The following is a 24,488-nucleotide window of genomic DNA, read 5'->3' as shown; positions in this document are numbered from 1 at the left end:
GCCGGACTCACCCCGCTGCACATGTGCAGCGAGGTTGAAGTCACGTTGACATCTGCCTCTACAGCGCGGAGCATACACGTATAAGGGCTTCGAGACGATTACTTTTTCCGACTCACGAGCCTCCTATTTAACTCAGGGGAATCAATTGTTTGTACTGTTATGATGTGACTAGGTTCCACGGTCACGTGCCTGTGCGCAATGCCCAATGCGGCATACGTAAACGTTGGTACCCGCCTGCATACAGCCAGGGTCTTCAAACAAATGTTGCATACCGGTATAGTCGAGATGATGGAACCCAAGCACGTCGTGAATTCAGAACCAGCAAACTGGCAAATACTAAGAAATCCGGAGAGAGGTACCTAGGTAATGGCCTCGCAAGCAATGACTACCCGAACTTTGGACCTTTTCGGAACAAGAGAGCTCCGTCCGCTGACTGAGCGGTACGCGGCGGAGAGGGGGCGGTGCTTCTGACAGCTTCCTCACCCAAGATGAATCCACCACGCGTCTCCTTCAACATCCTATCACATTCACCACGCGCAATGCCCGTTTGCAGGACAGACTTCTAGGCAACTCGCTCAACCATCTCCATCCTCCTTTCCGTCCGCCGGCGCCTCTGCGCCCTCCGCGAGCCATCCTCCAGCACCCGATAGTCTCACCATGCCCGCAGACCATTATGACGCCCGCGCCCTGGCTCTGCCCATAGACGAGGAAAGGCCAGAAAGGGTGAACAGCCCAATATGGAGTCGCCGATCCTCTTCCTTCCGCCGCAATGATTCATTCTCCACCCATCCGCCGACATTGCGGGAACGGATGATGAAGAACGCGGGCAAACTCCAGCGGAGAGCGATGAGAACATACAACCATCTATCGCCTTGGCAAAGAGCCCTGCTGGTGACGGGAGGGTTGGCGTGCCTTGTCTTGTCGATATTATTCATCATATACAATGAGGCCATCTTCCGGGCGATACTACCCTATACCAAGAAATGGCGGGATTTGCCAGCCGGCTGGCTGATTCTCTGGGTGCTGATATTTGTCGTATCATTCCCTCCTCTGTTAGGTTACTCGACGCTTTTGACTATATGTGGATTCGTTTTTGGATTCCCCAACGGGTAAGGACAGCCACTCAACAATTGGACATCACATCCTAATTTTCTTCAGATGGTTCATCGCCGCCAGCGCATCGGTAGTTGGAAGCACCGTCTCGTTTATACTATCCCGCAGCGTTCTGAAGAACATGGTACACCGTCTGGTAGCTCACGACACGCGCTTTGCGGCGCTCGCTCTCACGCTGAAACACGACGGCATCAAACTCCTCGTCATGATTCGAATGTGTCCCCTCCCTTACTCGCTCTCCAACGGCGCCATTGCCACGTTCCCTACTGTACATTGGGCATCATACGCCTCCGCGACGGCAATAGTGTCTCCGAAGCTCATGCTTCATGTCTTCGTCGGCTCCCAGCTGGAGAAGATCGCCGAGGGCGGCGGCAAGATGGACGCCAAAACCAAGGCCATCAGCTATTTAAGCATCGTCATCGGTATTGTAGCGGGTTTGGCGACGGGCTGGATCATGTATCGCAAGACGAAAGAGAGGGCCGCGGAACTGGAGGCAGAGGAACGGGCCGGTGTAAGAAGAGCGTCAGTTGAGGACCTTGAGCGAGAGTATGCGGATGATCCGGATGCGCTAGAGGCCGCAGAAACATTGAGAGAAGAGGAGGATGACATCAGTCTTCGGTCTGGTTGGGGAGATGAGTACCATGATGACCCATCGGAGTTGGAAGACGATCTCGAGATAACGAATGATCCTTTCAAAGCCGGAGACGATGAGGAGGAGGAAAACGCTGGGAGGCGCTAAGAGTCCTCAGCGACGGGTGTTTCTGAAGTTAGGATCATCATTTTGCGGCAGGTTGTATTTTGAAGACGATCTTTTGTCGCCGCATCTATAACGGATAGAACTCAGGACTGGTCGGGTTGGATATTTTCAGACCTAATGAGCCTGTTTTGTGTCGCATAACTTAGATAACCCATTGGAGCATCTGTATGACCAATAGATACAGATACCATTGAATACCTGCAAGTGCTACATACTGTTCACCAGAATGCCAAACGGTCCAACAAGCCACACCCGGGCGCCAAAGCTCATTTACCGATCCATCCCTGTTTGTCCTAAGCGCTTTCGGCTAGTTCAATCTCAAGAGATCCGAGCTGCAGGGTCCGCCTCACCTCCGTACATTCCGCATGAGCTCCAACACACCAGAGAGATGCCGCTTCCGTGCTGCCTCCGCCATTTCCTCGGACGATGACGGCTTACGACGATTATGGGATGCCAGTGGATGCATACGGGGAACCCGAAAGTTTAGCGCATCAAGCATGGCGAGTCGCGCGCGCATTCGTTTTATACCGTCTGAAGCCGCGCTGGAACGAATCCAGAAGGAGATGGCGTTGGAGGAGCATTCTAAGTGTAGGAAGGATACTGATTGTTATTTGGCTGGTTGCACTGTACTACGGTGAAAGAGGCGTGTTTAAGAGCAGCGTTGCCTCTTGCGAATGGGAGAGATGGGAGAACTGGGTATTACCCCTAATCTCTACAGGTCGTTGCTATAGAACTAACAATAGTACAGCACAGCGATGCAAATCCACATAGAGTCGTCTTTATCGCCGACCCGCAGCTCGTCGACCCTCACACCTATCCCGGCCGTCCGTGGCCTCTGAATACTCTTACAGTCCAGTTCACTGATCAGTACCTTCGCCGAACCTACTCGCGGATACAACAAGTGCTATATCCAGACACTGTCATATTTCTCGGAGATTTATTTGACGGCGGAAGGGAATGGTCTACACGGACATCCAAGAGTCCTGAGCAGCAATACCGGAAATATGGGGATAGCTTCTGGTTAAGGGAATATGCACGCTTTTCGAATATCTTTTTCGCTCATTTTGGAGATGGAGGTTTGGATCCCAGACCGGGGCAGCCCGGAAGGAAAATCATCAGCAGTTTGCCGGGGAACCATGATCTGGGTTTTGGGAAAGGGATTCAGGCAGCTGTTCGGAAGCGCTTCAACGCTTATTTCGGTGACGGTAACAGGGTCGACATTATCGGAAACCATACTTTCGTGTCCCTGGATTCGGTATCATTGAGTGCGCTGGGACAAGCAAATCCCGAATCCGCGGAAGAGCTTTGGAGACCTACTGTGGATTTCTTGGATGGCGTAAGGAGGCAAAAGAAGAGGTTGGCACAGGAGGAGCTGAGGGTGAGAAGGGGATTGAAACGGACTGCACCCTTTCCTCACCATTGCATCGAAGCTGACGCGCTTGCCAAAGCCGAACTACCGAAATTGCAGGACGAGGCCAGGGAGTTTCCCACCATTCTTCTTTCCCACGTACCGCTTTATCGGGATGAGGGTACTCCTTGCGGACCACTACGCGAACACTGGCCACCTACTCCACCACCCAAAGGCCAGAAAGAACCCCTGGAAAAGGATGACCGGAACGCAATTGCTGTTAGAGGAGGTTACCAGTACCAAAACGTCCTCCATCGTGAGATTACAAAGGACCTCACTGAGAAAATCGGCAACATAGGATACGCCTTCTCGGGCGATGACCACGACTACTGCGAAGTAGTTCACCGAGGTTATGCTTCCGCTGGCGGGGGCATAAGGGAAATCACGGTCAAGTCAATCTCCTGGGCCATGGGCGTAAGAAAACCAGGTGTTGTTCTTGTCAGTCTATGGAATCCCGTCGACGAGCAAGGGAATCCGGTAGAGAAAGGTCTTGCTGCTCCCACACTTCAAACGCATCTATGTCTGCTTCCAGACCAACTCGGCATCTTCATTCGCTACGCCATGCTATTCCTCCTGACATTGTTTGTACTAATTGTTCGAGCTGCCCTGGTTGCTTCAGGCAGATTGTCACCGAAATTGGAAGTTGGCGATGCACCTCTTCTTCCCACAATCAAACCTACACCTCCGGCGGAGAAAGGATCTGTTGAATCCCATCAGAACGGCGTTTCTCATACCACAACTTCCTCCAACTCTTCTGCCACGTCCGACCGCGGAACTCTCCAAGTGCGCAACCCGAATGTCCGCACCCGCAGCACGAGTCCGGGAGGTGGATATGCTCTGCCTACATCACAATCACAGTACACGTACCCGCTCATCCAACACGCGGGATATTATGGAACAGATGATGGTCACGACCGAGGTGGAAATAGTAAGAAAGAGGTGAAGATCTGGGGTACTGCGGGACAGCAGAAGAGGCCTAGGAAGAAGGGAGTTGCGTTGTTCGTCCATGAATTATCGCAGAGCGTGCTTGGTGTAGGAGCTGTGGTGTTTGCTTGGTACTTCTGGTTAATCTGGAGATGGTAGCGTAAGTAAGGTTCTTCGTCATGGGAGCAGAGCATGGAGTTCAGGAGTTTTGGATTGTGGGATTGGTTTGGTCAATGGAATAATGCATGGGTAGTGTAAGAGTATCATGAGGAATAGAGAATTACGATCAATGTCTCTTTACCGCGTTTAAATCAACCCTGTGTTAATGTATTTGAATATAATACAGGATCATGCCGTCGTCGCCCAAGCCACAACCTGGAAAACGCCACAGCCACCCGAAACCCCCGCAACTCCGCTCACCCCCGAGCTCTCGACGAGATACCCAGAGCTTCCAACAAACTCGTGTTATAACCACCGTCATCCAACCCCATAAAATGCTCAGGTTATGGCATAATCCGCGATATCTCACTCCTATACCCCAGTCCCCTTAGAAACGGCATCCAACCAAGCTCCACAATCCTGCAACCGCCCAAGCGTTTCCAAGCTCCCCACACCATCCTTCCGCTCCGCAACCCGCAAACCTTCTATAATGGCTCCGCCAGAGCCAAATAGGGAGACAGACGATACCCTCCTCGCGCGCCTCAACGCCCTTAAAGGCACACCCATCTCTCCCTCCCGTACACCGCATGCCTCCATAACTCCAACGCGACCTACTCGTCCTACAACACAAGACGACGACCTCCTCGCGCGTTTCGCTAGACTCGGGTCTGCTAGTCCGATAGCGTCGGCTTCTTCGCCGCGGGCTTTGAAGAAAGGAGAAGGGGAAGGAGGAGGAGGAGGAGGAGGAAGCGCGCCCGTGATTGCTCCCGGCGCGGAGAGTTATCTTGAGGCTGTTGCTGAGGGTATTGGGTCTGCTGGTGATGAAACTCAGGTGAATGAGGAGGATGAGAGGAGTTTGGAGGAGTTGGTTAGGGAGTTGGATGTTGCTGGTGGGTTGGGAGGGGAGGCGAGAGGGTGGGATGTTTCGAGGGAGGAGGAGAGGGATTTGGGGAGGTTGGTGAGGGAGGTTAGGGGGGCGTTGCCGGGGGTGAGGAGGGGGAGTAGGGAGAGGTTGGGGGGTGCGAGGAGAGGAGGGGGTCGAGGGGTGGAAGAGGAGGACGGGGTGGATTGGGAGAATGTAGAGTTTGATGTTGGGAGTGGAGGGGTGAGGGTTGGGAAGGACGTATCTGAGAGGAATGGTCTTGATGGGAAGAGAAGTGACGAAGAGGCTAAAGCAGAGGAGGTTATTGAGGAAGCTCTTGACGACCCTGAGAGTAGAATACGGAATACAATAGAGGCGGAAAACGACCATCCTAAGAGTCCGCCAAACAACGACCCCAAGAAAGAAGACGAACGCACCAACCCGTACAAAACCGAGGAAGAAGAAGCAGAAGAACTGGTATCCCGCGTCCTCAACGAAACGCCCGAACCTCCGACTCCTCCAGCCAACAACGACCCGCAAAGCGACAACAACGAAAACAACAACAGCAACGATGAAGGCGACAGCGATGACGATCCCCTCACCCTCCCATCGGTCCCTTCAGACCCCTCCCCCCTCCCGCCCTCCTCCCTCCCCCAAACCCTCGCCACAGAAGAAGACCTCACCCGCCGCTTCGCCTCCCTCTTCTCGTCCCCAGCCCCATCAACCAACAACTCCGACGACCTCACTCTCCCCTCCGTACCCACAGCCTTTAAATCCAAATCCCAGTCCCACACCCTTTCCAACCTCCCCACCTTCACAGACGAGGAGATCGCCTCATGGTGCTGCATCTGCAACGACGATGCGACGCTCAAGTGTCTGGGTTGCGATGGGGATCTGTATTGTCGGGATTGTTGGATGGAGGGGCATAGGGGGGAGGGGGCCGGGTGGGAGGAGCGGACGCATAAGGCTGTTGTGTATGCGAGGGATAAGGATGGGGGGAAGGGGAGGGAGAGGAGGTTGGTTGGGGCGGGGTGAGAGGGATATAAGGGGAAGAGTGTGGAATAATATTGCGCTACGGTGGGTTGTTGCGTGGAGAGCATGCATTGAATGGTACCTCCTAACGACCCTGCCTTCGTCGAACCGGAGGGAAAGCACATGCTGAGCACCTCCTTACCATCCGAAGCCTACTTGACCTCTCCCATGTGAGGAGGTCCTGGGACCCATCAGTTATGCTCGTGACGAAGCAAGGCCAGGAAGAAAGCATTGAGAAGCTTGAGGAGGCAGGGCTCCTGAATTGCACATTGAATGCTAGATAGGGTATCTGTATGCAACGACCATAATGAAATCCCAGCACAAACCAACTTCATGAGCATTCCGCTCACAATCTACTCGTCCCTCCATTGCCCTCTCTAATAAGTTCAATAGGGAGGTCATCACTCCCTGTGGGTAGGAGTAGGCAACTTCTCGATCCGCTCCTCCAGCACTTTAACCCAGTCCCCAACAGTCTTCATATTGAGCTTCATACTCTCCTCGCACACCTTCATGTCATTCTGGACGACATCAAGCGCAGTCCTCCACTTCTTAATCTCATCTTCCTGCTTCGACTGGCGATTCTCCAGCTCTGTCAGAATCATGTCCGCCTCGAAAGCGCTCGTATGTACCAGGCGCAGCGCGCGGAGATGCTCCAGTACCAATGGCACGAAAGGTGCGAGTTTGTCGATGGTAGGTAGTGTGCCGTAGAGAGCATTGATCTTTGCTTCCTGCTCGGCGGTGAACAGCGGTGCGCCATTCATCCCGGAGCCCTCACCCTCGGTCTCCAACCTCAACTCCTTCAATTCCTCCGCATCCTGGATCATCTTCTTGACTTTCTCCGCCGCAACATCCAGATTCCCCGCACTCGCATCCGCCACCGCCACGATCAGCTGCTCCAACCGCTCCAGCGTCGTGAACACCGGAAACGTCGACTTCTCACTGATATCCGGCATCGTATTCCCATTCACCCCCAACGCCTTCTCCAACCCTTCCAACCTCTTGTCAAAATCCGCCGCCTGCTCCAACACAAAGTCCAACTGATTCTTCTGCACCTGACTCCCCGGCAACGGCGGCAACTCCCTAATCGCCTTGCCAATCCTCTCACTCGGCCCAAACGCCGTATACCCATCAAACCTCTCCATCGTCCTTTTTAGCAACGCCTCTGCACCCCTGACCCCGCCTCTCCGCCGCGCATAAATCATATCCACCTTATCACTTATCATTTCCAGAACCTCTTTCGGGTCCTGCTCCTCGATCTTGCTCTTATCACCCGATTCGACGCGGGCACGGTACTCGTCTTCCAGCTCCGTCAATTCGTGTCGCAAGCGCATCAACCGCCGACTAAACGACTCCTCTTCCTCCTCTCCTTCGCCGTCCTCCCCGCTCGCATCCCCCAACATCTCGCCCCGCCGCCGCCTTCGTGTAGACGTCTTATACGACCTCCGCTGCGCACTGATGTTGTCGGAGAAATCCACACCCTGGGCATCTACGCGCGACGGGCGGAATCGGTTCCGCGCTACGTCGGGCTGCAGGCGCTGATGTCGGATTGCGGATTCGTCTTCATCGTCGTCGGAGGGGTGGCCTGAGGACTCGGAGACGGCGGTCGAGGCTTGGATGGTGGACGTCTCGGCGTCGAGGTCGGGTGTTTCGTACACGTCGGGCGAGGTGTCGATGCCCGGGAGGTTTTCGTATTTGGGTTTGGAAGCTTCTGCCATTTTGGCGGTGAGGCAATTGGGTTCTGCTAGGTAGGGACGGGGTTTGATGGGAGTTGTCTTGGAAGTTGTGAGGTTATGAAGTTAGGGGACGCGTTCTCGGGATTCAGTGGTCGCGATTGGTCGAGGGCCCAGGGGAAGTCAAGCAGCGGAATCACGTGAATTGGATCTCCTCAGTGCTAGAGGGTCGGAGCATGCAGCACTGGTACCGCAGCTGGTCAATATGTATGGTTCGCGATGACAGGAGATTCAATCAAAAATTTGGATCCACTACTGTCGAGAGACTCTAGTCGGATCATACACCCGGTCGCGCTTCATATCCTCAACATAACGCACATTCACTCGCTTCAAACCCTCACAAACGCTTGCTCTAAAAATGCTTGATTCTCCATTCCATTCTCGCTCGAGGCAAGAACGCTAGTCTGAGACACTGCCCACCCTTTCAAGCCACGGTGCCATTCACCTCCCTCAAGATTGGACCTTGAATGTGCGTCCACTTGCAGTTCTGCGCTCCCTCTCTTCGGTCTCAGGTCTGGCTCTCCGCAGAACTAAAAATCGTAAGCTATGCCTGTCATGATGTCGAGTTCTCTTACCCTGAAGGAAGTCCGCAGTCCGTCGGCGCATCCTCGAATGGATGTAGGCTTTAGATGCTTTGATGTGGTAGTGGAAGTAATCTCGGAATGTCTGGATGTGGGATATGACCTCTTCACGTCTTTGCTTCGTCAAGTGACGGGGGAATAAGACTGGCTTGGTCAGCTTGGAGTCACGCGATATACCGGAAGAAAGCATACCAAACGTAATGTAACCGATCTCGCCAGCGCCAGAGGTGTTTAGGCCTGGAAGGCCTTGAAGCTCGAGCGGAGGCTCGTTGTGGAAGAGAACCTGAGGCGCATTCTGGATTGCCCGCCGTCTGGCATCAACGAATTCCTGTTCCGAACGGTTACGAATGACACATGAGTTCGAGATATGTATATGGACATACCTGCAAAAACACCTTGCCAAAGATCCTATCCGTCTCTTCACGGAAGATTGTAGAGAATATGACGGTAACGCGGTCGTGGCTGGCCTTGATGAATATCGCCTCCTCTTCTCGATAGTGGATAGCGCGCACTTCGCCCCCCTCCTTCACACCCTGAGGTGCTGATTCCGATGTGTACTTCGAGGCCTCTTCCTGCAAGTGGTGGAACTCATCGAATGCTTGCTCGAAAGGCGCCGCCATGGCATTACGCTTCAGGAGAGATATCCGGCGAATCAGGTCATCCCTGGCCTCTGGTTTCTTGTGAGTTTCCCTTCCATCGTCCCGACATAGTGATCGCACCTTGATCCTCAGGCAAACTCTCAAGGTCCACCTGTACTGAGAAGTCATAGCCTGACTCTGGTGCAACGATATATGGGCCATACTCGCGCTCGAGGACGGCCTGGGCGCCGTACTTTACGAGCTCGGGGAAGCATTTGACGGAGATGGAGACCAGGATCTTGGTCTTCGACTCCGGAGTGGATATGTGAAAGGTAACGCCGTCGAAGTCTGAGACTACCTGGTCAATCGAGACTGGATTTCCGCTGGATATGGTGAGCTATTGAAGCAGTATGCAGCGGGGTAAAGGCGTACCCTGCGAAGCGGTCCTTGAGTAAGGACTCGATTAACACATTTTGGTAGTCCAAAAGAAGCATCGTGGATGCGGGCAGTCGTTCGAGGCAGTGGAATGAAAAGACGCGAAATGCTGAGGTTGCGGTAGGACATTCAAGCTCATCGTTGTGGTGCTCAGTGAGTGCAGTCAAATATGTGGCTGTGGTGGCTGCTGTGGCTGAAATTGTGGGGATCTCCCGAGACCTCCGAGAAAAAGTTCCAACCTCCGAACGATTTGCAGTATCATGCCACCATTCCAGCGAATTGAAATCGCAGTGTACTGATCTGGGGTCGCAGTCGCTGTGAATCGCTTTATGTTCTGTTTACAGCATACTTCTCGGATTTATTAGATACCCTCTCTTTTCGCAAAATGGTCCGTTCATATAGGTATGTACCCACGCACAAGCTGCAGTTGACTTCACACTAAAGAAGACAGCAAGTACGAGCAGACCGATGCCTTTGGCGTGGTCGCCTCGGCCACATCCAACATTGTCTGGACTTCTGAAGGAGTCACCCAACCGGGATCTAGCCGTCCAGCCGGATCGGGTCGCGCATACGCTGCTGCAAACGAAGAGGTCTTATGTTGGGATGTCAAGAAAGGCGAACTTTTGAGCAGATGGCGGGATTCCTCGTGCACAGAAGAGGTCACTGTACTATGTCGGAGCGAAGTTGACCCTGATGTGTTCGCCGTCGGTTATGCGGACGGTAGCATCCGCATCTGGGACTCAAGGACGGCGACTGTCATCCTCAGCTTCAACGGCCACAAGTCCGCCGTTACTACACTCGCCTTCGATCAATCCGGCGTTCGTTTAGCAAGCGGATCAAAGGACACAGACATTGTAATCTGGGATTTGGTTTCTGAAGCGGGGCTCTTCAAGCTCCGTGGTCACAAAGGGCAAATAACTGGGCTTCATTTCTTGCATCCAGGGAAGGAGGCTGGAGAAGAGGGAGTCAACGGCGCCGGAGTCGATTCTGAGACAGACCAGGCTTTTCTCCTCTCAACGAGCAAGGATTCATTAATCAAGATCTGGGATGTCAACACGCAGCATTGCATAGAGACACATATCGCCCAGTCCAATGGAGAATGCTGGGCGCTAGGTGTAGCAGATGATGGAAGCGGCTGCATAACTGCTGGCAATGATGGAGAGCTGAAAGTTTGGGGTATTGACCTGGCCGGTTTAAGAAGAGCGGGAGCTTCCATTGGCGAAGGCGAAGGGCGATACCTGCACGAGCGAGGAATACTGTACCGGCAGGGTAAAGACAGGACACTCGAGATCTCCTTCAACGCCCACTCGGACTATATCGCTGTACACGGTTCGGAAAAATCAGTGGAACTCTGGAGAATAAGGTCGGAGGGAGAAATACAGAAAGCGCTTGCTAGAAAGAGGAAGAGGAGACGCGAGAAAGCGAAGAGCGAAGGTCAAGAACTGGCTGAAGAAAAGGAATCGGCAGAGAAGGTCAACATAGCGGATGCCGAGATAACCGACGTCATAGTACCCTATGTCACATTGAGGACGGCTGGCAAGGTGCGATCTGTGGCATGGATGCACATAAGAGGGTCCAAGAAACTGCATCTACTGGTGGGAACTAGTAACAACCTGATTGATGTGTATGAAGTCGCGATGAAGAGCAAGACCAAGAGCGAGGAGGTGCCGGATTACTCTAGGTCACTCTCTGTTGAACTTCCAGGCCATAGGAACGATATCCGCGCTCTTGCGCTTAGCTCGGACGACCGCATGCTTGCGTCGGCATGTAACGGAGGGCTGAAGATATGGAATACGCGCACACAAACCTGCCTCAGGACTTTGGAGTGCGGGTACGCGTTGTGTTGTGCTTTTCTTCCCGGTGACAAGATTGTCATCGTAGGCACCAAGGAAGGCAATCTGGAACTCTACGATATTGCTGCGTCATCTCTCCTTGACACCATTCCGGCGCACGAGGGAGCAGTGTGGACTCTGCAAGTGCACCCCGATGGCAAATCCGTTGTCAGTGGCAGCGCAGACAAGAGCGTCAAGTTTTGGAACTTCGAGATCGTTCAAGAGGAAATCCCAGGTACCAAGCGGACGACTCCTCGGCTCAAGCTGGTCCAGTCGCGAATTCTGAAGGTCAACGACGACGTCCTCAGCGTTTGCTTCTCTCCTGACTCTCGACTGCTTGCAGTGTCAACATTGGATAATACCGTAAAGGTATTCTTCGTTGACTCGCTCAAGCTTTTCTTGAACCTTTACGGTCACAAGTTACCGGTCTTGAACATGTCCATCTCCAGCGACAGCAAACTCATTGCCACCTGTAGCGCCGACAAGAACGTGCGGATATGGGGATTGGACTTTGGTGACTGCCACAAAGCCTTGTTTGGTCACGAGGACAGCATCATGCAGATTTCATTCATTGCTCATCCGGTTCAGCAAGACGAGAAGCATCTTTTCTTCAGCGCAAGTAAGGACAAGTTCGTCAAGAGCTGGGACGGCGACAAGTTTGAGCAGATTCAAAAGCTCAAAGGACACCACGGTGAGATATGGGCAATGGCAGTTTCGCGAACTGGAGATTTTGTTGTTACAGCCTCGCACGATAAGAGCATTAGGATATGGACCCGGTCAGACGAACCCATCTTTCTGGAAGAGGAACGGGAGCGCGAACTGGAGGAAATGTACGAGAAGGCGCTTGCTACTTCCCTCGAGGACGATGGACAGCTGGAGGGCCAGTCAGCCGAGGCGGTTGCGGCGTCTAACCAGACCATCAGCACACTGACAGCGGGAGAACGGATAGCAGAAGCGCTGGAGCTCGGTCTCGCAGATTTGGAACTGGTGCGCGAATGGGAGCTGCAGAAGAGGAGCAACCCGAAGCTCGCACCTCCACAACGAAATCCGCTCTTCCTTGCGCTGGGCAACATAAGCGCCGAACGGCACGTTCTCCAGGTCCTCGCGAGGATACCGGCTGCGCAGTTGCACGATGCGCTCCTCGTCCTCCCCTTCGCCACTCTGCCGGCGCTGTTCACGTTCATTTCGATATGGGTGCAAAGACAGTGGAACGTGACGCTGACGTGCCGAGTTCTGTTCTTCATGCTCAAGACGCATCACAAGCAGATAGTGGCGAGCAGGGAACTCAAAGGAATGCTGGAGTCAATGAGGGAGGACTTGAGACGCATGTTGGGCAGCGTCAAGGACATGATTGGCTTCAATATCGCAGCCATGAAGTTTGTGAGCGAGCGGGTAGATGAGGCGGCCATTGTCAGGCTCGAAGATGTTGAAAAGGAGGACGGCAAAGTGGCGAAGAAGAGAGGATTCGTCGACATTGCATGAAAGAGATGCAAAAGCATTGAGGTGGTGAATGATAGGCTATGGATAATTCAATTAAAGCAGTTGTGTGGCACGACTCTCGGCCAACCATCATGTGGCACACTTTTTGGACCATAGATGTGACAGTGTTGTACTAATCTATCTACACCCGCCTAACTGTGTACTTGTACCTGCGATGGGTTCGGCTGCTAATTTAGCCAGGAACGAAGTACTCGGTACCCCCATACAACTCTGCTTTGCGCCTTGGGAGTTTCTGAGGCTGCCCAGATGATGAAAGAGGCGTTCTCCGCGTGGCCTCGCAGCGACAGGGCAAGCATTATTCAAGCATCTACCAGAGACCTGCCCAGTGGGGAATGGTTCGCATGCCTTCTGGCTCGGAAACGGCCTAGCCCATTGTTGTGTTCCAGAGCTCGGTTGGACCCCGTTTCTCGAAGTGCCTTGCCTTGTTCCTCGCGTGGGTCGGGGTTTGTGGGGAGAAAGGGAGAATACCAGGTGCACGGCGCGCCACCCCCGATATTATTAGCAGTGAACGGCTCCCAGCCCGCTGGGCCGTCCTCTCCAAAACTGCCTTGACCTCGTCTGCCGCCTGTCCTCGAGTTTCGCCGCTCTGCTCCTCCCCTCCCATGCCGACCTCTTTCACTGCGCATCGGTTGCGCTCTCCTCCTCGCGTACTGGTTGCTGGGCTGATTCCGCCGATGTTTACGCCGCACCAACCGTGAAATCGATAATCAGATTGCCGACCACGCCCGGAAACCACTGTGACGACTCTCCCACCCAACCCTTTCGACCCCCATGCGACACCCCAGCCCATTGTGCGGCAACCCAGCTCCAGTCCACGGGCGCGAGGATACACGACGCTTCCCATCCCGTTTTGCTTCTCCGCAGCAGCTCCACGTCGAACGCGCCATTGCCGAAACCTTGTTCCACAGAGCTCGGTGACGCTCAGCAGAACACCCCCCCACCGCAGCACTCGAGTCCAGGCAGGGACCGAGTGCCATGACTTCATTCTTTGGCCGATTCAAAGCTGGCACTGTCCGTCTCTCCGTATCAGCCCTTCATCGGCCTTGTATAAATACCCAGAACTGACCCTCTGAGCAGAGTCCGGCGAACCCTGCCGCAAATGCCGCACCGCTGAAGAAGGATCCGAATGCCCCCCAGCCAACGCCGCTGGAGAGGCTCCTCGCCGATGCAGGTCCAATACGTGCAGACGGAAGCGATAAATTCTTTGGATTCGAGAATGTAATTATGCCTGGCTGCCGTAGCTGTCTCCGCTTGGTCTACTGTGTACTAACTCCGTCGGCCGTCTAGTTTGGGAGCACATGGTACACCTCTACCAATCGAGACTGCCTTTCAATTCACTAATTGCCTGCCAGCTATATCAATTCCATAGTGCAATCTCTGTACTACTCGGCACCCTTCCGAGAACACGTCATAAGCTATCCTACACGATCCCCGCCCGAAACGCTCCAAAGATCAGTGTCGGAATCCGCCGTCGCCCTTCCTAAGATAAATACCGATGTGCCCTCGACAAATGCACAGAACTCAGCACTCTCGCCGAAAGGCAGAGATTCGCTATCCCTTCCAAATGCGGCGGCGAGGAGAGGTCTTCTCAGCCCACCGGCGCTTCCAACGTCACCGGGCGTGAAACCGGAGGAGAATAAGGACTCGCCTGAATACAAGAAGAAGGCCGCTCTGGCGGCAGGGCCCGTGCTGGCTATGGACTATGAGAACTCGAGCGCATATGGCATGTCGGAATCGCTCTTCACATCGTTGAAGGATATCTTCGAAGCGATAATAGCTCACAAATCACGGATCGGCGTCGTGAGCCCGAACAAATTCCTCGAAGTGTTACGGAGGGAGAATGAGATGTTCCGGACCCCCGTACATCACGACGCGCACGAGTTTCTGAATTTTCTGCTCAACCAAGTGGTGGAACATGTGGAGCAGTTTCCTAAGCAGCGCCTCAGAGAAGCCGGCGAAGGGGACTCGGGAGCTCTGGCTCGTGCTATGGAACAGGTAGCAGATGCGACATCTACATCAGTGGCCAACAACACGAAATGGGTACACGACCTCTTCGAAGGAACTCTGACATCAGAAACCAGATGTCTAACCTGCGAAAAAACCTCTCAGAGAGACGAAGCGTTCCTCGACCTCTCCGTCGACCTCGAACAGCATTCCTCTGTAACCAGCTGCCTTCGCAAATTCTCCGAAGAAGAAATGCTCTGCGAACGCGACAAATTCCACTGCGACAACTGCGGCGGCCTCCAAGAAGCAGAAAAGCGGATGAAGGTCAAACGACTCCCGCGTATATTAGCTCTGCATCTCAAGCGCTTCAAGTACATTGGAGGGGATCTGCAGCGCCTCCATAAGCTGTTCCACCGCGTCGTCTATCCCTACTACCTCCGCCTCTTCAACACGACCGAGGATGCCGAGGACCCAGACCGCATCTACGAACTCTACGCCGTTGTGGTGCATATTGGCGGCGGACCATATCACGGGCACTATGTCTCCATCATCAAGACGCAGGATCGCGGCTGGCTCCTGTTCGACGATGAAATGGTCGAACCCGTCGACAAATCCTACGTGCGCAACTTCTTCGGCGGCGAAAACGTCCTCGCGTGCGCGTACGTCCTGTTCTACCAAGAAACCACCCTCGAGGCCATGCAGAAGGAGCAAGAGGCTGAAGCGCTGGCGGCTGAGCAGCAAGCTAGTAGTACTGCTGAGGTCCCAGTTCCCGCGACGACGTCGGAACCGACGGCAACCCTCCTGAAGCAGGATGTGAATGGGACTGCGGGCGTACCGAACGGACTGGCTCATGCGGCGACGCCACAGCTCGACCTCGACTCGGATGCTTCCTCCTTCGCAGTCCTGAACCACGCGGTTACGGCTCCGCCAGCGCTCTCGACCGAGAACACCAACATCGCAGCCACCACAAACCAACCACTCGACCACACCCACACCGTCTCCGTCCCTGTCCCCGCGCTGAGCCCCAAGAAATCCAAACACAATCTTTCCTCGTTCCACCTCAAGAAGGATAAAAGCGGCAAGTCGAAAGAGGAAAAGGAACGCAAAGCCGCGGAGAAGGCAGCGGAGAAGGAAAGAGACAAGGAGGCGAAGAGGGAGAGGAAGGAGAAGGAGAGGGAAGTCAAGGAGAGTATCAAGAGGCAGGAGGAGGAGCTGAAGATGGCGTTGGCGGCAAGCAAGCTCAGTGCTAAGACGGAGGAGGAATCGAGGAGGAGGGAAGCGCAATCGGCAGAGAAGGACGTGTCCGAGGCGGATCCCGGCAGGGAGAAGGAGAAAGAGAATGGCGCGGGGACTCCGACTGTGGGCACTTTTAGTAAAGCGAGTCTGGGCCGTTTCGGCAGGGGGAGTATGAGTTTCCGGCAGAAACCGAAGTTTTGGCCTGGAGGCAAGGAGAAGGGTGGGGGTGAAGAGGGTGGTGCCGGAGAGGATGCCGAGCATGATGGGGAGGAGAAGGAGAAGGAGAAGCAGGGGAAGAATCGGTTTAGTCTTGGGAGGAAGAAGTCGACGTTTCTTCATATGGGGTCGTCCGGGTCGTGAGGGGTGATGGGTTGAGGAGTGTGAGGAGGTGAGGTGGCATGTTGGACGAGGGGACTGGGAGTATGTTTTGTCGGATTACTATGGGAGGAGGAGCGGAAAGAAGAGACGAGAAGACGGCTCAAGACCAGGACAAGGAGACCTGCACGTGGTCCGTGACCAGAGGACCAAGGCCAAGCAAGAATTGGCACAGCGGTAGAAAGGCCAACGGCGAATATTTCTTCCCAGTAGATAAATATGGCAGCGTTTCTTCTCTGTACATCTACGCTGCTTTTCGGTCTATATACCTTTTCTTCGTTTTTCACCTCTTCTTCGTTTTCTCTTTTTCTTGTCCACTTCTTTATCCCATTTCGCTTTTCTTGCTTTACCAGTGCTGCTTTTGGAATGGGATAAGGAGGGAGGGGGTTATGATGGTGGGTTGGTTTGGAGATGTGGTAGGTTTTGCCGCTGATGATGATGATGGTGATGACGTTGGTGGTGGGCATTGATGCTGTTGCTGTTGCTGTTGCTTCGGCTTTCGTACGTAACTGAGTTGCCTGCTTGACCCTTTGCTTATCTAGCGATGGGTATAATTCCGTCATGGGTGTATGCGCTCATTGTCTTGGTTTGGTGTAAAAGAACGCTCTTTTGGACGAGCATGAAACCCCGAACTGCTGGTTTTCGATAGTAGTGGAGGTGTGAGGTGTAATAATCGAAGCTGGTGTAGGAATTGGTTCTTCTGCTTATGAAGTTTATATGGAGGATGTTGGGATTTTCGGAAGGTGGGTTGGGAGGGAAAACGTGATGATGGGTGGGTTTTCTTTCTTGCTCTTTCCCGCTGGGATTGGGATGGTGGTGGTGGTAATCGCTATTATCGTCGATATGTGCTTCCAAATGGGACACACCTCCCAGTCATGAGCTTGGGCGGGTTCTTTTAGGCAGTGGTGCGGGTGCGGTTGTGAGTATCCCGACATTAGCAGGGTTTTGGAAATTTTTAGATTAAACTCCTGCGAGAGTAGGCGTGGAGTTCGAGGAGGAGGACACTTTCGACGGTTTATATACTGCTCTGCCTAGGCCGCTGCGCCGCTGATACCAGCTTATTGTGCCACATATGCGGTCTAGTTTGAAAAGAGAGTTTACATAGTCATGGAGGCGGTTATTACTGTTTCTCACGGCGAGAGCAAGACGCATCGTGCAGAAGCTGATCAAATTTCCCAGCAGAAGAGCATGCCTCGCTGATAATCTAATTTGGCACATGGAGCAGGTTTTTGGGTTTTCTGTTTCATTTTCTTTGCTCTGTACCGCTTTTCTTTTCCCCTCGGCACCTGCGAGTGGAAAAGCATGGGGTTGTGATATATCATGCATCTCTGGTTGATTTTCGGAACTCGAGATATCTCCCCGACAAGTGCAACGACGCCGCTACACATGTCGTCGTCGTCTTATCTTTCTTCAACAGACTCCAGGAACATTCATCGTGCGCGTCAAGCTACCGTCAACGCAAAGAGCCCATGACGTTGAAGACACAGCTTGAATTACACATTTCATCGACAGCGGGTTTTTAACAGCTTTCCCTTTCGACGAGAAGATGCGTACAAAGGTATAGCTGTAGAAGACGTGGGGGTTCACATCCAGGACGTCCATGAATCCTTTTGTGATGTCTTGTCCCTAAGATTGGGCAAAGGGGAAAGGCCGCATCGGGAATTCCCTCGTTCTTTTTGCGCACACAGCATGATCGTGCTTCTGGGACAATTCTGCACAGTGTCTACCGAAACGGATATGGTCTCGCACATAGGCGTGTGAGCTGAGCATTTGTATGTAGCAGGCTTGGGTTTCGGTTCGGGACATCACAGGCCAGTGTATGGGATTTAGGGAAAAGAAAATGTCCTCTGAGAACATCAATCCCTGATACTGGATTTTCTGACAGAAGGATGATTTTGTGGAGGAAGTGAGGGGTTTTCCAATCCTAGACGGAATCCATATGGTAAAGTGAATGTGTTTGTTTTCTCTCCGCTCTCAACCCCTTTGCTTCGCTGAATCTGGGCAGGGAGGGGAACGGACATCCCGGCTGGAACTCGGTATCTGGATTTTCAGACATATCCTCGCAATATCGCTCATTGAGGAAGGTCCTCGTGCACTATTCTTTTTCTCCATCACTCCTGCCGTCGTCGATTTCTTCTTCCTCGAACATGCTTGGTAATGTTGTATCCTTGAGGGAAGAGAAAAACATGTGTCCAGTTCCAGTCGTTTATCTTTCAGCCAAAACATAGGAACGCGTGCTGGACAATATTTTAGACAGGGAGACACGGAGACATGCAGCGGGACGACTGCTTATCTTTCAGCGGAACATAAGATGTTGCTGGAGGAATTGTGATGAGAGTGAGATGTGCCAGGCGTGAGAAGAGACGTTGTTAAGAGAGATTGAGGGATTATATATGCCGCTTCTTGCCGGGTGCTAGAGGAGTGATGCTGTATCGCCTCCGGGTAAGCACGCGGAACTGATATGGAAGACATTGGAGGTATGCCATGTGGTCTGAAATGTTCGTATTAAAGATACCTGGTGTAACTTCCAGTTCTTTTTCAATGTCATCAATGTTTTTTTTTTAAGATTTATACATTTATTCCAGTACTGTCGCAACATCAGGGCCATCCCCACCGGTACCGCTGCTGAATGCTGCAACATTCCCATGGGGCATAAGGAGTAAATGAAGTTCAAAGGGCATCGCGAAAGAGGCCGTAGTTGTCCAGATCCAGCCAGCGCATGATTCGAACCTGACCAATTTGTAGGGACAGTTTTGTCATGTTGTTCTTCATCGTGGTATCGGACGTTAGAGTCTCTAGAGTGAAGACATTTATATGAAGTCTGCAGAGCTGGTGGTCGCCGACATTCAGCTTTAGCCTTGGGATTTTGGATCGATATTGGCCATTGGCAGGAGCCTCCGTCTTATGAACATCTGCAGATGCGGATAGCGCCCGGTTGAGCACTGACTGGGTTGACATCGGTGGCGGCGGTAGCTGTATTTCATGTTTTTTTTTTGGCCTTGTATTTGGATAAGATGGCCTCTGTGGGAAGCCTTCGTACCCATTTTCGTGGATGGTTGTCTTTCCGGTTGGTGGTTCGTTTTGACTTCCTCGGCCTTCCTATGGCTTGCAATGCCCCCGGCTGCCTTTGCTTTGCATGTTGACTGAGATTGGCTGTTCTGTGGTGCTGTCTTCACATACGTGTATTGGTTACCCGAAATTTGGAGCATAAGGAAAAAGGGTGGGAACTTTGAGATCCGCAGTGGCTCCCATAGCCATAGCCGCAGGTGGAGCGTTGTGGCCACATGCATAGCAACGTAATCTATAACGAATCCAAGACCGTCATCATAACGAACCTTCCAGTACTGCCGCCCTCGGCCAAGTTGGTTTCCATTGCATGGTCCATCAACGCTTTTCTTCGCCGCCTCATGTACTTTCGGTTTGAAGGTTGTTCAAGAGTTGCTTTTACATACTCGATACTCTGGCTCGTGTCATAGCTAACCTTCTCCTTACATGTGGTACTCCCACGTCCTTGTAGGTATTGTAAGGGACTGACATGGGTTCCCAACCCGCACATTTGATTGCCTGCTGGGCTTAGATGCTGTCTATGCATCTTCCAGTTTGCATAATTCTTCATTTCAGCGACAAGTTGTAGTACTTGAATAGCTCGAGTATGATCCCCACACAAACCCATGCGAAAGCGGATACGGAATATTCGAAGTATAGGTCGATTTGATGGTAGGGGGTTTGTCCTAGGAGGGACGGCAATGAGAACGCCATCCAATATTTTTGTTGCTGTTGCCGCTGTTCCATACGTTACTCCACCGTTACTTTGTTCCTGATGCTGGTAGGGCTGCCGCTACCGCCGCTGCCGCCGCCATTGCTTTTTGCCGTTGCTGTTGCGGTTGCTGAGGAGGAACAGGAGGAGAAGGAGAACGAGAGGTCTGCTAAGGAGAAAGGGGGAGAGGGAGTGGCATCAGTGGTTGTAGCTGTTGTTGTTGTTGCTGTAGTTCTACAATTTCTTTCATCAACCTCTTCTGTGTAGTTATCCTGCGCCGCGCTTTGCGGAGGAGGTCGTCGGCCTCCAGTCTGGAAACGCCTCAGGTATTGCTGAGCAGAGTGCGCCCGGCGTTGCTGAGTGGGCTCCATCCTTTTTAGGAATCCTTTGGCTTCGGCAGATTATGTGGTGGAGCTTTCATGTGTCGCGAATGTGACAGTTCTGTAGACTACATCAGGACCTCTTATGGATCCTTTTTTTTTTCCAGACATGTGAAATCATTGAAAGATTTCCGAAATATCCCATGCTGAATATCCATAGCTTAGTTCGAACAAATTGAACATCCTTCCTTGTCGAGAACATTTGCGAACTTGTCTTTGTTGTTTTAGAGGAGGAAAACACGGTGTAGAGGGTGCGAGAAGACGAATTCCGTTGAAGGAGATCGAGCGGACAGGTTGCTTTTCCGGAGTCTGTGTCTTATAGCATCTAGAGAAGCCAAAGGACAACATAGTGGGCAATCGATCGAAATTTCAGAAGACAAACTCCATAATCGGGCAATTGTAAAAGTTTGAACTCCGTGAGAGTTTTCGCCTGCAATAGCTGGACAGGGCGGACGAAAATTCCGTTCTCTTCCAGGACATATAAGTTGGTTAGGCGAAGTTTAGAGAAGAACGAAAGACAAAGTGACAAGTGTAGGAGGACAGAGCATGCTGAGGCAAGCTTGAGCGGTTTATATATGCCTCCCTGGGGTCGTTCTGCGTTTTGAAGCCGGGCAATGATACGAGACCACATTGCTATCTCACAATCTTGTTTTTACACATTTTCACACTGGCCCAATTTTTAGCTCTTTCCGCGCAATTTGCGACTGCGCAGTAGAAGCTCAAGACATGTTTAATGTCTCTGAGAATTTATTTTCCAACACCATTTTTTCTCATCGGGATTTTGGTCCTTATTCGCTATTTCACTGTAGAAAAGAACTCCGGAACATAGGCTGTGGGCGATAGAGTTTTGTAGGGAATACAGTACTCCTTAAACAGAGATATATAGTGTGCAGACCATGATCGAACGAGTGAGGTGAGAAGGGAGATAAAGGAGTTCAAATAAACCCCCGAATCCGCAAACGGAGCACATGAAACTTTTTGACTTTCTTTTTCGAACATTGGTTTGCAACGTGGAATTTTGAACTTGCCGCTGCGGACTGTCAATTGCCGAAGATCAAAAAAACTAATGCTCGTCTTTCCAGAACATCACCACATCTCCGATGGTTTTGAAGCGGGGAGAAAGCGCACACAACGCATGAAGACAGATACTAGCAGATTTTCGGAGTATATGTATCCATTGTCTCGCCGACGAGTCGCATGGCGCATTCGCCGAAGCACATATAGGTTCTTTAGAATCCCTGTGCTGGACATACTTAGCTCTGGGCCAAGGTTTGGACATTCGAATGCGGCCGGCCAGCTGCTCAACATAGCCACTGTTGAAGATTTTTCTTTTACCCGAAGCAACAATCAATCACTATGATTATCCATTTAGCAAAGTGAAAGACAGGTAGAAGACACTTGAAGTCGCGGTGTTGGTAGATCTGAGGGATCCATATGTGCGTCCCCTTGTTTCTCAGTTCCATGGCTCTGTTTCTACGTTCATCTAAGTAGGCGTGTCGGACACAAGCACACATTAGGGAGGCTGTGTAATATTCAACATTCGTTTAACTTAATATATATTGTTTGTAAAGAAGTTTAGGTACGACAAAGACTGCCAACTGCGCATACATGTTCTCTGCTGATGTTTGATTCGAAATATCGATGCAGACGCGAGGTTTTGGAAGAAATTGGTATGATGCCCAGTGTAAGGCAGTAAAGTTCGGGTTAAGAAACGTAAAACATGCTTGGATGAAGTTCGGATGTACACGGTTGCATGAAATGTTCGAACGTGAGTTCAAGATACGGATGATTCCAGCCCATGAAACGCTCAAACATGGGGTTCGGAGCTGATAGTAGAAGATTTCTATCAACATAATGGGGGATAAGGTCGTTTGCGGTTCGAAATGAAGACCAAGCTTATTTGTTGGCTATAGAATGCCACAGGAGGGGATGCACATAGATTTGTGTCAAGATGGTTGCTTGTATTCTGAACATGCGATTCTGGCTTCGATATTTATGAGGGGCTGTGGTTGCGTTTCTGGTGTTGTCGATAGGATGTGTATTTTGACACTTTAGGACATCGAGTAGATTCGCTGTACGCAAGCCTATATTGTCGCTGTTGTTTTTCGTTGATTTCTCGTACTCGATTTCAACAGCACTACTTGTCCATGGGAATCGCCACGCCTGCCGACATGACAAATGATGCACTGCACTACGATTTTTTTGGCCTTATTGTTCGCACAACATGAAGCGGGACCAAAATCTTTCTTGAGGACCGAGACAGGCCGCAAAACCTCAGTGAAGAATACTGTAGCCCTTAAAGAACTGGAGCAGGGTGTTTGCATGCGCTTTGCGTCTGTGGCTTTATCTTTCGACGTCTTTAGGTAGTGAGCAGGCGCCACATTAAGGTTTCGATGTGATTTCTGAAAACGCGTTTGTGATAGAGAATTTAGCAACCGTCACGGCACTGAATGTCCTTTTCATGATCTTTCGGATCCGGGTGCTTTACGGCAGCTTGCTCAATCATGTGATCCCACTGTTTAGGTAGCAAGCTGCGTGGTGAAGACGGAGTTTGGCTCTCAACGTGAAAGAAGTTGCCAGCCTTTTCTGAGTCGCTATGGCTGTGAGCGCTGCATGATCAACAAAGATGTTCACTAATGTGGCGGTTTCGACAAGATGCCAAACTTTCTTAAGCGCATGGACTGTAGCAGCTATTTCTCCTAGGATGGGAAGTATCATTTCTCTGCTGGTGGTAATCTCTCTGAATCAAACATGGTCGGTTGCATGGAACAGCTTCCCACTCTTCTGCTTTCTTCAATCGAGCGGTTGGAGAACCGGAATCGTTCCTATAACCTGCCAGTATATCTATATCTTCTGTGGATGGTTTTTCGATCCCCATTTACGTGGTAAGCCAGCACTACGTGGGTTCTGCCCGAGCGGTAGACAAACCGTAGATGGACCATTCCCACTGTTTGAATATAGCAAACGGCATAACGCAACCGGATGTTGGTCTCTCAGTGGATAATGTAGCCAACCTCTTCCAGGTAGCGATAGCCATAGGTGCAGCCTGGTCGACAAAGAATCGTTCACCGGCGGTGCTGTTTCAACCAGGCGGCCGAATTTCTTGAGGACGTGCACCATGACCGCCATCTCAATCTCTAATGGGAAATAACGCTTTTCCGCCGGGGACAACCATTCGAATAAAACATGATAGGCTGGATGGAGGGTCCCAATCCTTAGCTCTTCCCTCTCTCTGTCCCTTTCCCCGGCTTTGGTAGAGGCTACTCAGACGAGCGGCGCACATAAAGTAGGTTGTAGCGTTTTCTTGGAAGCATAAAGAATGCACAAAAGAAGTTTCAATAATGCATAGAAGAAGTGACATATATCTTGAAGCTATCGCGTTTATGACCTTGGTTCGAAGACAAAGGACATGGATTTTCGAACGATACTTAAGAAAGAACAGAGAGGTATTTGAATTCATTCGAGCACTTGCATCTACCTCGGCGATCCGGCATCTTCGACAGAACTCTCAAACGAATCCGCACATGTGAATATCGTAGGATCGTTTGGAAAACATGTCGCGTAAGCGCTTTCTTTATCGTTGTAAGCCCTCTCCTGTTTGTTTGAGTACAGAAGAGAGACATTGTTGTAGATTGTGCAGTTATCCCAGAAGGGTTTTATATACCCTTTCAGCCGTATACGGACTGCGCAGGCAAGCGCGAGACAAACATGGGTTGGCTTAACCATGTTTCCGGACATGTTGGCATAAGACATCGGTTTTGGTATCTCACACCTTGCTCTTCTACTCAGACAGAAATGCCGCCGAGGGAGCCGCGCACCCCAAAACTAACTGCGAGTGGCTTCTTCTTTTTATTTTTTTTTTTTTTTTTTTTTTGTATCAAATAT

The 24,488-nt window shown here is 51.7% G+C and overlaps 8 protein-coding genes across 8 annotated transcripts; 5 read left to right on the top strand and 3 right to left on the bottom strand.

Moving 5' to 3' along the window:
- Positions 1-279: 279 nt before the first annotated feature.
- On the top strand, positions 280-2,071 carry EI97DRAFT_431394 (uncharacterized protein). Its single transcript, XM_033797923.1, has 2 exons — positions 280-1,109; positions 1,159-2,071. The coding sequence occupies exons 1-2, from the start codon at positions 658-660 to the stop codon at positions 1,850-1,852; spliced, it is 1,146 nt and encodes a 381-aa protein (XP_033655673.1). The 5' UTR covers positions 280-657; the 3' UTR covers positions 1,853-2,071.
- Positions 2,072-2,245: 174 nt separating this feature from the next.
- EI97DRAFT_414390 (uncharacterized protein) lies at positions 2,246-4,487 on the top strand. Its single transcript, XM_033796827.1, has 2 exons — positions 2,246-2,566; positions 2,619-4,487. Exons 1-2 carry the CDS (start codon positions 2,297-2,299, stop codon positions 4,359-4,361), a joined length of 2,013 nt encoding a protein of 670 aa, XP_033655672.1. The 5' UTR covers positions 2,246-2,296; the 3' UTR covers positions 4,362-4,487.
- Positions 4,488-4,878: 391 nt separating this feature from the next.
- Positions 4,879-6,213, top strand: EI97DRAFT_354120 (uncharacterized protein; the record flags this gene model as incomplete). The annotated part of the gene is made up of 3 exons (XM_033794881.1): positions 4,879-5,349; positions 5,416-5,484; positions 5,620-6,213. Coding segments are annotated over 3 exons (1,134 nt in total), but the record flags the coding sequence as incomplete, so codon positions are not given.
- A 281-nt stretch (positions 6,214-6,494) lies between these two features.
- EI97DRAFT_431392 (dynactin-like protein subunit 2) lies at positions 6,495-8,054 on the bottom strand. The gene has a single exon (XM_033797922.1). The coding sequence runs from the start codon at positions 7,968-7,970 to the stop codon at positions 6,657-6,659; it is 1,314 nt and encodes a 437-aa protein (XP_033655670.1). The 5' UTR covers positions 7,971-8,054; the 3' UTR covers positions 6,495-6,656.
- A 156-nt stretch (positions 8,055-8,210) lies between these two features.
- Positions 8,211-9,723, bottom strand: EI97DRAFT_431391 (P34-Arc-domain-containing protein). Its single transcript, XM_033797921.1, has 6 exons — positions 9,577-9,723; positions 9,286-9,527; positions 8,950-9,236; positions 8,759-8,894; positions 8,561-8,710; positions 8,211-8,515 (listed from the first exon to the last, which is right to left on the bottom strand). The coding sequence occupies exons 1-6, from the start codon at positions 9,636-9,638 to the stop codon at positions 8,436-8,438; spliced, it is 957 nt and encodes a 318-aa protein (XP_033655669.1). The 5' UTR covers positions 9,639-9,723; the 3' UTR covers positions 8,211-8,435.
- A 115-nt stretch (positions 9,724-9,838) lies between these two features.
- EI97DRAFT_394235 (WD40 repeat-like protein) lies at positions 9,839-12,974 on the top strand. The gene is made up of 2 exons (XM_033796295.1): positions 9,839-9,981; positions 10,031-12,974. Exons 1-2 carry the CDS (start codon positions 9,965-9,967, stop codon positions 12,891-12,893), a joined length of 2,880 nt encoding a protein of 959 aa, XP_033655668.1. The 5' UTR covers positions 9,839-9,964; the 3' UTR covers positions 12,894-12,974.
- A 912-nt stretch (positions 12,975-13,886) lies between these two features.
- On the top strand, positions 13,887-16,451 carry EI97DRAFT_373428 (cysteine proteinase; the record flags this gene model as incomplete). Its single annotated transcript, XM_033795401.1, has 3 exons — positions 13,887-13,922; positions 13,989-14,185; positions 14,264-16,451. 3 exons carry the CDS (start codon positions 13,887-13,889, stop codon positions 16,449-16,451), a joined length of 2,421 nt encoding a protein of 806 aa, XP_033655667.1.
- A 3,810-nt stretch (positions 16,452-20,261) lies between these two features.
- Positions 20,262-20,594, bottom strand: EI97DRAFT_440642 (uncharacterized protein; the record flags this gene model as incomplete). The annotated part of the gene is made up of 1 exon (XM_033799649.1): positions 20,262-20,594. One exon carries the CDS (start codon positions 20,592-20,594, stop codon positions 20,262-20,264), a length of 333 nt encoding a protein of 110 aa, XP_033655666.1.
- Between the last annotated feature and the right edge of the window lie 3,894 nt (positions 20,595-24,488).

Source organism: Westerdykella ornata (genome assembly GCF_010094085.1).
Source record: "Westerdykella ornata strain CBS 379.55 unplaced genomic scaffold EI97scaffold_5, whole genome shotgun sequence".
Classification (NCBI taxonomy): Eukaryota; Fungi; Ascomycota; class Dothideomycetes; order Pleosporales; family Sporormiaceae; genus Westerdykella; species Westerdykella ornata.
This window is presented reverse-complemented; position numbering and strand designations above follow the sequence as displayed.